This window comes from Aulonocara sp. 'chitande type north' Nkhata Bay, linkage group LG4, assembly GCF_057382095.1.
Source record: "Aulonocara sp. 'chitande type north' Nkhata Bay isolate Kocher_YH1m ecotype deep benthic linkage group LG4, A_spYH_male_GT1.1, whole genome shotgun sequence".
Taxonomy (NCBI): domain Eukaryota; kingdom Metazoa; phylum Chordata; class Actinopteri; order Cichliformes; family Cichlidae; genus Aulonocara; species Aulonocara sp. 'chitande type north' Nkhata Bay.
In genome coordinates this window covers 20,204,278-20,217,465 of record NC_141347.1, presented here as the reverse complement: position 1 = coordinate 20,217,465, position 13,188 = coordinate 20,204,278, and the positions used below count along the sequence as shown (strand labels likewise).

The window sequence follows — 13,188 nt, the reverse complement described above, 5'->3', positions numbered from 1 at the left end:
TCTTGGATATTACTTTTGTTTTTTCAATAGGAAGAGGGCCATGTGACACATCAAACTTATTGGTAATGTCACAAGAAAAACAATGGTGTGCTTGGTTTCAACGTAGCTTTATTCTTTCACGAGTTATTTACAAGTTTCTGACCACTTATAAAATGTGTTCAATGTGCTGCCCATTGTGTTGGATTGTCAATGCAACCCTCTTCTCCCACTCTTCACACACTGATAGCAACACGGCAGGAGAAATGCCAGCACAGACATCCAGTATCCGTAGTTTCAGGTGCTGCACATCTTGTATCTTCACACCATAGACAATTGCCTTCAGATGACCCCAAAGATAAAGGTCTAAGGTGGTCAGATCAGGAGACCTTGGGGGCCACTCAACTAGCCCACGACGACGACCGTGCATGTGTGCATGCTTGCAGAAGGAACGTCAAGGCAGACAATCAGCTTTCTTTTTCTTTCTTTTTTTCTTTTGACAAGAAGTGTAGCTCATACATTGCGATAAATGTATTCTGCTACATCTGCTAATGAGAGAACATGTTTTTCATCACAAAGACTGTGATATGCAGCATCGTTAAAGTGTCACTTCAGTAATGCTGGACGGCATCGTCTTGAGCCGTCTGTTGTAGTGATTTGACACATTATAAGTAAAATTGAAGCACACAATCCCGTCGCACAACATTAACATTTATTTATATACAAAATAAAAATGCTTTTTTTCTTTTAAGCAGAAAAGAAGAAAAAAAATTGCCTCAACAAAATGGCACTTTGGGCACCCACCAGGAAAGGGGCGGGTGCTCAAACCCCTCCCGTTTTGAAGAAAGACTGGGTTTGTGCTGCTGGATTATCATCTTTAGGTTGGTGTTTAAGTGGATCAGAAAGTGTGGAACAACCTTTAAGACTTCAGTGAGAGAATTTTGTTTTTAAAGCACAAAAAAACAACAAATGTTCAAGTTACATCAACCCAACAAAACCATTCTCTGGCATTAACATCAGCACAATAACTGTTTGCTGCGAGCTTCATGCCTCCAGTAGGTGTAAAGTGTGGGTGGCTCATTTTAGTCCACTAGTAATCTTAGCTGTAGGGAAAACAGTTTGTGTGGAGAACAAAGGAGTGGTATCCTTTGTTCTATTGGTACTATATGAAGTATAAAGTAACCCCTGAATATCACCAGAAGTCCCCAAAATACTGACCATTTCCAGGTTTGCAAATTGCAAATCCAAACAATGCAAAATTGTTCATTATCACAAAATATACAAAGTGTAAAGTACAAAAACTATGCAGTACAAATCTGTGAAGCAGAACTGTCGGCTTGCACACTTTTCCTCAGTTCAAAACCGCTTATATACTGTGTTTAATACTGTATGAACTGCATAACGCTGTTTGATAGTCCCAGCCAGCATGAAAAGCATTAGCATCTCTTTAGGTCTGAACCTGGTGGCTTTCCTGGTGATTGTATTCTCCTACTCCAGTATGTTCTGCTCCATCTTTAAAACCGGCATCAATGCCACCGACTGGAGGAGCAGACTGCACAGAGATGTAGCTGTGACCAGCAGGTTTTTCTTCATCGTGTTCTCTGATGCCCTCTGCTGGATTCCTATACTTTTGGTGAAAGTCCTCCCGCTGCTGGAGGTGGAGATACCTGGTAAGAAGTGAAACAGCTGCCTTATAGTATCTTAGAGGTTTTACATGGATTTTTAATATAGGTCACTGTGTTACTTTATAGAATAGTTTGCTGAAAAGCATCAGCAGTTATATTTCTCTAAATGTCAATCGCTTGTGAAATGTTTCCTTCCTCAGGATACCATCTCCAGCTGGGTTGTCATCTTCATCCTCCCCATCAACAGTGCCTTCAACCCCATCCTGTACACCTTGACCACCAGAGAGCAGGTGGAAGTTTTACTCTGTCACTGGCAGAGGAGACATACATTAAAGAAAGACGGCAAAAGCCTTACCTCGTCCAGATCTTTATGGCGACGTCACAGGGTCTGTGCTACCAGCCACCCGTTTACCTCCAGCAGGTGTCACTTATAAGCACAGAATCTCACTATGCCTGATGATGTATTTGTAGAGATACAGCATTTTGTAAGCTACTTTTTATTGTTTTACTCCATCTTTAAGAATAAAGTGTGCTTCAGCAAGACTTCAACAGACGTTTGCTTGGAAATAATTAGCAGTCACTGTGCCGTCTCATCGCGCTCTGACATTTATAAAATGTGATGACAACCCCAGAAACAAACACCAACCACCCTCAGCAGATGACTGTCTCATCATACCGTTCAAGCTACGTGTTGACTTTATGTTTGCAATGAAATTTGAAATGAAACCATTTCCATTTATTCACTTATGTTCCTCCTTCTTCATAAGGTGATACAGGTACATCCTGGAGAGTCACGTAGAGGCAGACATCCACCACTGTTCACATTCACAGTCACATCCAGGGTAGAATCACCAAATATCCTAAAATCAATATATTTGGTCCCAGATAGTGGTTTTACAGCTTTTTTTCTACTGATAAAGACCTGGCTCCCCCCCCCCCCCCCCCCCCCCCCCCTAATTTCCAGTGAAAACATAACTTTTCTTGGAAATTAACAAAAACCATCTTTTTTAATGTCTGGGCAATGAGCTACCTAAGCTTTTTATGTAATTTTACACATTTATTTCTTACTATCGAAGCCCCAAAAGTCATTCTGTCAGATTTATTTTATTTATTAGCATTTCTTTATCATGTAGAAAGAGATGCACAATTTAAATTGCACTTCTTAGTAATCTGTTATATAGGAGGGAATAAATGTGCAGTTAACTTCTTTAAACCGATAGAAAAGGGAGTTTCAGTTAAGATGAAAGTGAGCTATATGTGGCCCATGATGTAAAATGTGTTTTTCATCCCTGCCTTAAAATTCCTTAAGTCAATCAAGAAAAGTGTTTAGATGACTCTTGTAAAATGCACACATAGATCCTAACCCATCACTGTGGTGAACTTTTTATGAAATTTAGAAGCTGTGGGACAAACACAGAGGGACTGGCAAATACCAGTGACACAATATTAATGAATCACATATTTTTATATACAGATTAGAAAAATATTTCTAATCAATTTAAATGAAGAATGAAGTAATACATTTATTCAATTTAAAAGCATAATAAGTAATGTTTTTTGTGTCGTATGTTGAGGACTTTGTATTTTTTGTATTTCTAGCTTCATTTTTGTTTTAGATGTTTTAGGTTGTATGGTTGATAGTGTAGCAAGATTACTTTTGTAAAAGACACTCTGTTATCAATGGGAGTTCTTGGTAAAAAAAAAAAAAAGGTAATAATAATCATGATCCAAAAATGAAGGTGTTTCACCTCCATATTACAGGGAGTGCAATATTATTAGGCAATTGAGTATTTTGTCCACATCATCCTCTTCATGCATGTTGTCTTACTCCAAGCTGTATAGGCTCGAAAGCCTACTACCAATTAAGCATATTAGGTGATGTGCATCTCTGTAATGAGAAGGGGTGTGGTCTAATGACATCAACACCCTATATCAGGTGTGCATAATTATTAGGCAATGTCCTTTCCTTTGGCAAAATGGGTCAAAAGAAGGACTTGACAGGCTCAGAAAAGTCAAAAATAGTGAGATATCTTGCAGAGGGATGCAGCAGTCTCAAAATTGCAAAGCTTCTGAAGCGTGATCATCGAACAATCAAGCGTTTCATTCAAAATAGTCAACAGGGTCGCAAGAAGCGTGTGGAAAAACCAAGGCGCAAAATAACTGCCCATGAACTGAGAAAAGTCAAGCGTGCAGCTGCCAAGATGCCACTTGCCACCAGTTTGGCCATATTTCAGAGCTGCAACATCACTGGAGTGCCCAAAAGCACAAGGTGTGCAATACTCAGAGACATGGCCAAGGTAAGAAAGGCTGAAAGACGACCACCACTGAACAAGACACACAAGCTGAAACGTCAAGACTGGGCCAAGAAATATCTCAAGACTGGTTTTTCTAAAACTACTTCCAAAAAAATTCAGCTTTGATATTAATGAGTTTTTTGGGTTCATTGAGAACATGGTTGTTGTTCAATAATAAAATTATTCCTCAAAAATACAACTTGCCTAATAAGTCTGCACTCCCTGTAAAATCACACTTCGTGCACAGCTCTCTCTCTCTCTCTCTGTACTTCAACAACAGTTTCCCGTCTAAAAATCTGTTTTCTTCATTATTCGCTTGCTTGTTACGCACAAGTCTACCGTTGTTTACAGCGCTGTCGGCCGCTGTTTTTTTTCCCTTTTACTTACTTCCAAAAAGAAAACCTAATTTCTGCCGTTCAATAGGCTTCTGAACAAATTTAAACTTTTTAAAATTATGCAAAATGCAAAAAGCTTAACTGTGTCTCTAATAAAACCGCTGTAACTTCAGAGGTGATGTTCATATGTTGATTAATGGTTTTCTTTCGTTTTTGATGTGCTAGAATAGAATAGAATATTTTTTTATAAAATCCCAGGCCAGGAAAACCTTCATGTTTTTCTGTGTTTTATCTTCAGCTACTTTGACACAAAGGCATCTGCTGTGATGCTCACACCTTTGATAAAGTCTTGCGAGTGTCAGCTTCCTTTTTATAGATACAAAAATATGTTAATGTACTGATCTGAATTATAATATTTCTGACTGTCTGAGGCAAAATTTCCCAGATTCAAATCAAATTGAATCGAATCGTGGATCAAATCGATTCGAGACCTTGTGAATCGGAATCAAATCGATTCGAGAAATCAGTGACGATACCCAGCCCTAATTTAAATAACCTTTATCAGATTTGATGGTTTTGTTACAGACTTCTCAAAAAGTGTTTTGCTTTTCTTTCACAAATGTGGGGATTCAATTGTGTTAAAATGTACAAAACAGTGATGTCATGTTCTGTGACGAGGACCCAGGCACAGAGAGACTTGATGCATTTAAGAATCTTATGATTTAATAAAGAAATTTGCAGACTTGCACAGAGATGGTAAAATTATGATGACCGATAACGGAGACGAAGACAACAGACGATGAGGACAGGGAGGAACAGGGGTTTAAATGCACCAAAGTGACAGTCAGAGAGAACTCGGGACAACATTTAAGGATGCAGGGACTGACAGAGACAGGTTTATCTTGCCTGGCTGGGCAGCTCTCTGGGTGCTCAGCACCCCCAAAGCTCTGATCCTAGAATTGCCCCTGAATTTCAGTACCGTCCCGGTGCTGGTAATTTTTCTTATACAGTTGAGGCCTTATCTCTGTACCATTAGTTAATTCCAGAGGTCTTCAAGTTATTTTTTTTTTGCCCTTTAAGCAAACAGTATTATTAAAGTACTTCATGACTGGGCCAAGTGTCCTCTTTTTGGAAATCAAAATATGGTCATCCTAGTATAATATGAAAGCAGTATAGTTTTCTTACACAATTACATGTCTGTTCAAAGGTTGATAGATACAAGAGCAAAACACAAAAACTGAGAGCCAAGTCTACAAAGCAGGGTAAATGCTTTAGCCAAGGAAATGAGAATCAGCATGCAAAGAATTACTCTGACATTCTTGTTCAGACCCAAAAGTCATTTTAACACAACAATAAACAAGGTTCAGCAGGTCTGCAGTTTGTTAACGTAGTCCTCTCCAAAGTCGATCATCTGCTTCAGAGCAGCCAGTATCAGTGTGTCGATGTCATCATCTGTTTGGATCTCAGAGTGGTAGTTCTTGACAGGAAAGATGCAGTACAGTGGAATACCTGATGTCACACTCACTATCTCCATCTAAATTTCAACAGTTTAACATTTGTTAGCATTTATTTTACTTAAAATTTACTTGAATTAAACTGTTGGTAAAAAATAAATAAATATTCCAGCTAAATACTGAAAATTACCACTAGAAAAGTACCTGTTCCTTCAACCAGGTGCTCTTATACACATTTCGTATATTTTTTTTGACTTCTGGACAGGCTTCATCAATTTTGGTGAGAATTGCCATTTGGGGAATTCCTGTCAATACACAGAATATTAAAGAATATCAGAGTTGGTGATGTTTGTCAGCTTATTTAATTCATTTTGGGTTTATCCTATAACCACGCTTGGCTCTTACCCATGTCCCTGGCTGCAAGTCTGACAGTCCTCATCTGTTTTATTATATCATCACTCATGAGTTTTATTTTGTTGGCATCGATCACAGACACTAAAACATGAACTTTGTCATTTAGAGTGGGCTCCTTGTTGTACTTATGATCATGTTCGGATAATGAAGATTGAGGATTGAACTGGAAAACAATGAAGTTAATTAAACTAAACAAGTATACGCAAATGTTTCACACACACATATACACATATGTATGTATATACATATGTGTATGTATGTATATATATATATATATATCTATATACACACACGTGTTTTTGGAAATCTAACTTTTAAATACACCGTATGTGTTATTTAAAGGCATAATTAAATTGTGTCATTGGATACACCATCAAATAGTGTCTGCAAAAATGCCTTAAACTTCATGATACCGTGTAACCATCCTTCACGTGCCCCTTCATGGCCAGTATGATGTCTTCCACCATAACTCCTGTGTCCTTCTCAAGGCCCATGATGTCAGTGAAGGCAAAAGGATAAAAAGTTCCTGGTCCTCCTTTGTGGATTTTGAAAGTTTCATACTGTAAAACAAAAGGTTTTAACGGTTCTGATAACAAGGTCACCTAATCACTGAAGACTACAAAGCTGGTTTCTGGTTTAGTATAAGGCTGATATCTGTGAGAACAACTATGGAGAAAAGTAAAGTGAAACTAAACTTCAGACAAAGATTCAAGAAGCAAAAAATAAAAACCCCATCTGTCACGCAAGAGCAGACCACATCCTAAGACCTCTAAGTGCTAATCTTTACTGTGCTCTAGTGGAAAAACAAGTGAGCTTGGTTCTACGTGCAGCTTTATAGCTGTTTAGTTTCAGTCCCCTAGTTTTGTTACAAATTGCATGACTTTTGTTTAACAAATTGCACAAAATACATGAGCTTGACTAAACCATACTAGGATTAAAACATACTTTTTTAGTGAAGCTCTTTCCAGAAGTTGCATCTGCCAAAGCATTTGCGGCCATTCTGCCTTGTAAAAGAGCATCAACTGAGTTGATGAAACTGGACTTGCCGGCACCAACGGGTCCATGAAGAAGAATTCTGAGGTGCTGGAGCTCAGAGTTATAAGGCTGGTAATTATTTATGCTCTGGAGATCATTGGTTTTGCCACTGTTCAAAGAAGAATATTTATGAAGTTAAAGTCAAGAAAGTGAAACTGATAGTGGTGCAGATACAGTGGTGAGACTATGCTATGAACACCAATGAGAATGGGAAATTCAGCTGACAGCAACCGATTTTTGCAAGTAGATGATTTAAGACGTTTACGTGGCAACAAAAGCACATTAAGAGTCAAATACTCACGTCCACCCCATTTTCCTCCATTCTTCACTTAAAGCTGAAAACATGCACAGAATTGACAAAAAAACTGAAAATACATTTTAAAGAAAGCAATGACTGATAATACGTAATTCTTTCTGATCTGTTTGACTTTATTGTGTTATGTATTATCTTACTCGGAGTGTTTACAGGTCGAGACTTTTGTCCTCCCATTGCTGTAAAACATTATAGCACAATAATACATCCATACATATGCATTGAAACATTTAGAACATAACACTCTTTGCCCAAAATCATTTGTGTCGTATTGTACTGTGTTGTGCTGCTCTACTCCCATGTTCTGGACCAGAAAACAGGGTTTGATCTTTCGTTTCACTCTATAATACTGAAGTCATTTTTGTACGAAGGTTTGAACTTTGAGAGCGTTTAAACAAGAGAGAAACGTGAAAATGTTGATGCCTGTCTGATAAAAGTGTATAAAGCATGGACTGAGGGATTTTACAGCCTTAAAACATCTATAATAATTGTAAAAAATAAAGTTCGCTACTTCGCGGATTTCACCTATCGTGGGTTATTATTAGAACGTAACACCTGCGATAAACGAGGGAACACTGTAATTTCATAAAATCATTACTCACCTACAAAGAAAGTCTAATATTGTTTTCTTTTGTCTTTAAAATTTCACTGGAAAATAGAAAATAGAAATAAAAGGTTGAGAGAGAAAGAAAGGAAGCAATTTTAGGTAGCACCACCAAATATAACTAAATAACAATAATAAATTACACTGTTGTGAAAAAATTACAAATACGACAGAGGTGCTCATCACTGTTATATGTTCAAGTGCATAGTGTGGAGCATGTCATAAGGCCTTGAGGCAATTAGATGTAAAACACAATATTTATGAATTTTTTAATTTGTAAATTGGTCATATTTGACCCGAATAGGACAGAATATTTGGTATACATATTCAGTAATGCGCATACATTCTTACATATATTTATTCTTATAATTCTCATATTCCTATTCTTATATTTTGCCTTGTTCTTGTGTTTCTTGTATTTTGCACACGTCTGTTGCTGTTGAAAAATGAAACATTTTTAGGTAGCACCACCAATTGTAACTGAATAACAATAATCAATTACATTGTTATGAAAAAAAATACAAATGTATAAAAAGGAATAGAAAGACTAGAAAGAAAATGTAACTTCATTGAAATGCAAAGAATAATGTCAAAGTTATTCTGAAAGTCATTACCTTCTCCTGTGTGGCTCTGGACTGTCTGACTGCAGTGGGGGCAGACAGAGCTCATTTATACTGTTCTTGCTACTTTCACCTTTCTTATCATAATTTTACTTTTACTTTCTTTTTTATTGATGTTGACTCAGTTTACTGTATACCACATTACTTGACTTCACATCACTGGAACTTTCATTACTTTTCACTTAAGATAAGATAACATGAGATGAGATAAGATGAGATAAGATATCTCATTTTATCTCATCTCATGTCATCTTTTCTTAGCTCATTTTATCTTAAGATAAGATAAGATAACATGAGATGAGATGAGATAAGATTAGATTAGATTAGATTAGATTAGATTAGATTAGATTAGATTAGACTAGACTTTGATTCCACAACGCTGAAATTGCGTTACCCCAGCTCAGGTACAGATGGCAGATGATAAATACAAAAATACAAATAAAATACAAACAAATACAAAATAAGTAAGATAATAAACTATATTCAACGGTAGCATACACAGAATGTGATTATTGATAGAGGGTTGTGGAAATATGCAAGACATAAATAAAAGTATTCTACCACTGCTATTACTATGTAAGTAATAGATGTCTACAAATATCTATAAGTATAGACATGTGCATGCACACAAGACGTCCATACTAAATATACATATGCATACATACACATACACATATATCTATACCTGCACACGTCCATACATATAAAAGGTGCATGTGCATGAAGTATCACCATGGATATGCAAGGGAGCGGTCTCTTCGCTGTAACTTCCTTTTGCACGTTTAGAAACCACAAGTTTCTGCTCTTCTGCTCTTTTGCACCTATAGAGCAACTTGAGAAGAGGTTGCGCCATGTATGGTGTGACAGGAGATGACACACACACAGACACACTTGCTCACATACACTTGCCTTGTCACGTATTTAGCTGAACTGTGTGTAAGCCAGTGGTTTGGACGTGCTTGACAGGCTGTCATACGTGGTTTACCAACCTGTTCTCACTCCCGACGCATAAAATACTGACGATTTGTCACGTCCCTTAACTTCTCAACGGAACAGGGTGCTCGCCTGGTACCCTATCAGCCCATCCGGGGAGCCGTCACGGTCCCAGCTCCAAACCCAGGCCCCGACTTGGTCTCGGAGACGGCTGGGGGACCCGTAACACATATTTGACGACAGTGTCGCCTTCTCCAACGCCTCATAGGCCTTGTTATGGACACACAGGTTGCTGAGGAAAGCTAACCACTCAGGTGGGGGCTGTGCGGCATGTTGGGAGCGGCTAGTTGTCTCCCATCATGTCTCGGGAGCACGTGTTGCCAGTTAAGATGTAAAACTGTGTATCTGCCAGAGGTGGGTCGAGTATTCAAAAATTGTACTCAAGTAAGAGTAGCATTACTGTAAAATATTATTACTCAAGTAAAAGTGAAAAGTAGTCATCAAAAAAGTCACTCAAGTAAGAGTAAAAAAGTAGTTGCTGAAAAGACTACTCAAGTAGTGAGTAACTAATGTCCAATTTTTTTTTTAAATAAATGCTATCAGACAAACAAAAATAAAAAAATATACACATTTTAGTATTTTCAAATAGAATATGTGTAAAAACATCAACAAAATAAGGCACAACAATTCTAATTTCAGTTTTTCACAACATAAAGCCTTTTTAACCAATATCTACAGTCAATAATATAAATATAAACAGTGCAAACCATTTCCAGTGACAAGATATGCTGTAAACTTTATATTCATTTTTGCTCCAAATGGCACAGCAGCCTTAGAAAAAACATTAGAACAAGGCAATTTCAACATATGTAAATACAAGGCAGCTCAGTTTACCATAAATTGTATGGGTGTGCGTCTATTTCTGCATATTTAGCAAAAATGTGCCATTTCTTCACTCAGTGAAGTGATGGTTAAGCTTCAGCAGCAGTTTGCTCTCAAGGTTCTTTCTGTGAAGCTGTAACTATTTACTGTTTAACTGTTTGTGCAAAACACATTGCTAGTATTAACTGAACTCCCAAAACAGAGCTACCCAAATCACTTAAATTACACAGTTGAAAGCACATGTTTATTGTTTGTGTATTTATACACAACTACTCATATATATTCAAATAATCAAAAAACAAAAAAAGTTCATTTTCCTTTTACTACCACACACCAAATCCGGTCCGTGGTACTTCCTGGCTTGTTCAGCCACTAGGTAACAAAAGCTCAACACTGCCAATAGCATCCTGGAGCACTTCCGTTGTGTTTTGGAGTTTGTACATGTTTTTGTTAGGATGCCTGGGTCGTTGACCCAGGGTATTTGAGTTTCTTATATTATTTATACTTTCTAGTCTTTGGTTTCTTTGAGTTCTGTCTTATGGTTTATGTCTCTGTCTTCTTTAGTTGCTCTGTCTCCCCTATCACCTGTATCCCCTTGTCTAGTTCACGTCTCTGTGTATCCTTAGTTCCTATATCCCCGTGTTCAGTCAGTGTTTGTGTCTGCCCTGGTCCCACGTCTCTGTTCCCTCTGTGGTGCCTGCCTGGGAGTCTGTGTTATGTTTCCTGTTTTACTTTGAAAGTCCATGTCTGATGTTAATGTGTCTGGTTTTGCTTCCCCTTGTCTCGTTAGGCCTGATTTGCCCCAGCTGTGTTTCCCTCCTGTTACCCATTCCCTGATTGCTCCTTCTGTGTATTTAAGCCCTGTGTTTCTCTGTGTCCGTGTCGCGATCTACTGTTTACTTTGCTGTGTGTTTTGTCAATCTGCCAGTGTTAGTTTATTTTTGACCTTTTCCCAGTTATGTTATGTTTGAGTTCAGCATTAAAGCTGTTTTGGTTTAAGTTCTGTCTCCGGAGTCTGCACCTTGGGTCCTATTCCTGCCTGCACACAGCCACACCTAACAGTTTTGGAGGTTTCACGTGCTTCTGTATTTGTACGTGCTTCTGTATTTGTACGTGCTTCTGTATTTGTATGTGCTTCTGTATTTGTACGTGCTTTGTCTCTAGGGGCCACTGTAAATATACTTTTATTTATTCACTCCAGATAAAATGTAATAAACAAATTATATAATACAAAAAAACAACTATTCACATTTCAACTTTTAACTATTTAAATTTTAAGCTTTTTCCTTTTAAGCAAATTTAAAGTGAAACAACACAAAACACTGCAAACCACAACACAATTAAATATAAATTAAAATATGAAAACAAAAAGAAGATGCATATTCTCTGTCATATGGGCCCGCATGAATAAACTTTCTGAATCCTTTATCATCTGCAACTGATAATAGTTGTGGATGATTACTATACCTTTCTAATGTGACGTTGTTGTCCCTGGCTCTCTTTCTCTCTGCTCTGTTCCTGTGCTACTGCCAGTGTAACTACCGCCCCTCCCCCCGCTGCTCGCTCATGTGCGAAGTGAAGCCAAAATAAGTGTCATAGAGAGGGTGAGAGAGTAAAAAAAAATACATGGCTCCCAATAAGGAGCCGGCTCGCGTCGTTCACTTCAAAGATTCGGCTCTAAGAGCCGATTCGTTCGCGACCGACACATCACTAGTTGATAACTTTTTCATTAAGTTAAGACCTGATTTGTTTGAAATTCATAGCCAGTGCTCTGACACAGAGCCATCAACCTCCGAACGCAGAAAGAGCATAGAGTATCCAGAAAACACATTATATGCTGCGATAAATGCACTGCTCTAGTGTCCCCTCTCAGTGCCTTTCAGCGGCACGCAGCAGCAAACAGGTTGTCAGAGGCCGAGATGATGATTAAGTTTAACATTGTCTACAATATTGCCAAAGAGTGCCACTTTAAGCACTGTAAGCCCACGCACTTTTCCAGTAACTCACCTTTCTTGTAGAACTGTGCTTTAAATACAGAACTTTGTGTTGATAAGATTGTTAGTTAATCGTTTACAAATAAATATTGTCTGTATGGACAGCAATTAAAAAAAAGTGAACATGTAAAACTTTTGTGCTGGTGCAGCTAAGAAAAAAAGCGCACCAGTGTAACCCTGGCAAAAAGTTAGTCTAGAGCCCTGGCATTTGTAACCCTTTTCTGGAAAATTTCTCTCCATAGTACTTTGCATGGTATGTCACTCATCTTTTATGTGTATGTAGAAACGTATATAGGCAGACCTATGTTTTTTATTTTACTAATGCACAGCTGGGGAATTACCCAGAATCTTATAATATATTTATTTACTTTTCACTATCTAAATAGTTGCACACAAATCACTTTGCACATTTTTTAAACCTCAGTTATTTTTAATCATATTATTTAGAAAACTTTCGAGGCGACTTTTTCTCCATAAAACTGCCAACAATTTTACGCCGGTAGCATGATGTGACGTCATCACGTGATATGTCTGGTCAACAACTCAGCTGTTGGATAGTTGCTTCACGTACTATGAGAATTGTTGGAATTACAAGTTGTATTGGACGAAATAAAATGCCTGGATTTGTTTGTCTCCTTCCATGTTCAAGATAAACGTGTCATTATCGTGCAGTGTAACAATACGTCTACATTTCTAAATTCAATCAGCT

The 13,188-nt window shown here is 37.8% G+C and overlaps 1 protein-coding gene across 2 annotated transcripts; it reads right to left on the bottom strand.

Annotated features, from left to right (window-relative positions):
• Window positions 1-4,937: 4,937 nt before the first annotated feature.
• Window positions 4,938-8,681, bottom strand: ifi44b (interferon induced protein 44b). 2 transcript variants are annotated; one of them, XM_086288967.1, is made up of 9 exons: window positions 8,665-8,681; window positions 8,049-8,094; window positions 7,587-7,625; window positions 7,435-7,468; window positions 7,044-7,242; window positions 6,512-6,658; window positions 6,090-6,261; window positions 5,889-5,989; window positions 4,938-5,764 (listed from the first exon to the last, which is right to left on the bottom strand). In XM_086288967.1, the coding sequence occupies exons 3-9, from the start codon at window positions 7,621-7,623 to the stop codon at window positions 5,594-5,596; spliced, it is 861 nt and encodes a 286-aa protein (XP_086145093.1). In that variant the 5' UTR covers window positions 7,624-7,625; window positions 8,049-8,094; window positions 8,665-8,681; the 3' UTR covers window positions 4,938-5,593. The 2 variants fall into 2 exon arrangements, with proteins under 2 accessions (XP_086145093.1, XP_086145094.1); XM_086288968.1 differs by having other exon boundaries at window positions 8,049-8,675.
• Window positions 8,682-13,188: the final 4,507 nt, after the last annotated feature.

What these genes read in the sequence shown, in the direction of transcription:
- ifi44b (XM_086288967.1), bottom strand. Translation starts at nt 7,623, where the DNA reads ATGGGAGGACAAAAGTCTCGACCTGTAAACACTCCGA. An exon ending in TGGAGGAAAATGGGGTGGAC is followed by an intron (nt 7,243 to 7,434) that starts GTGAGTATTTGA and finishes TTCTTTGAACAG; the next exon opens with TGGCAAAACCAATGATCTCC. An exon ending in GCACCTGGTTGAAGGAACAG is followed by an intron (nt 5,765 to 5,888) that starts GTACTTTTCTAG and finishes GTTGAAATTTAG; the next exon opens with ATGGAGATAGTGAGTGTGAC.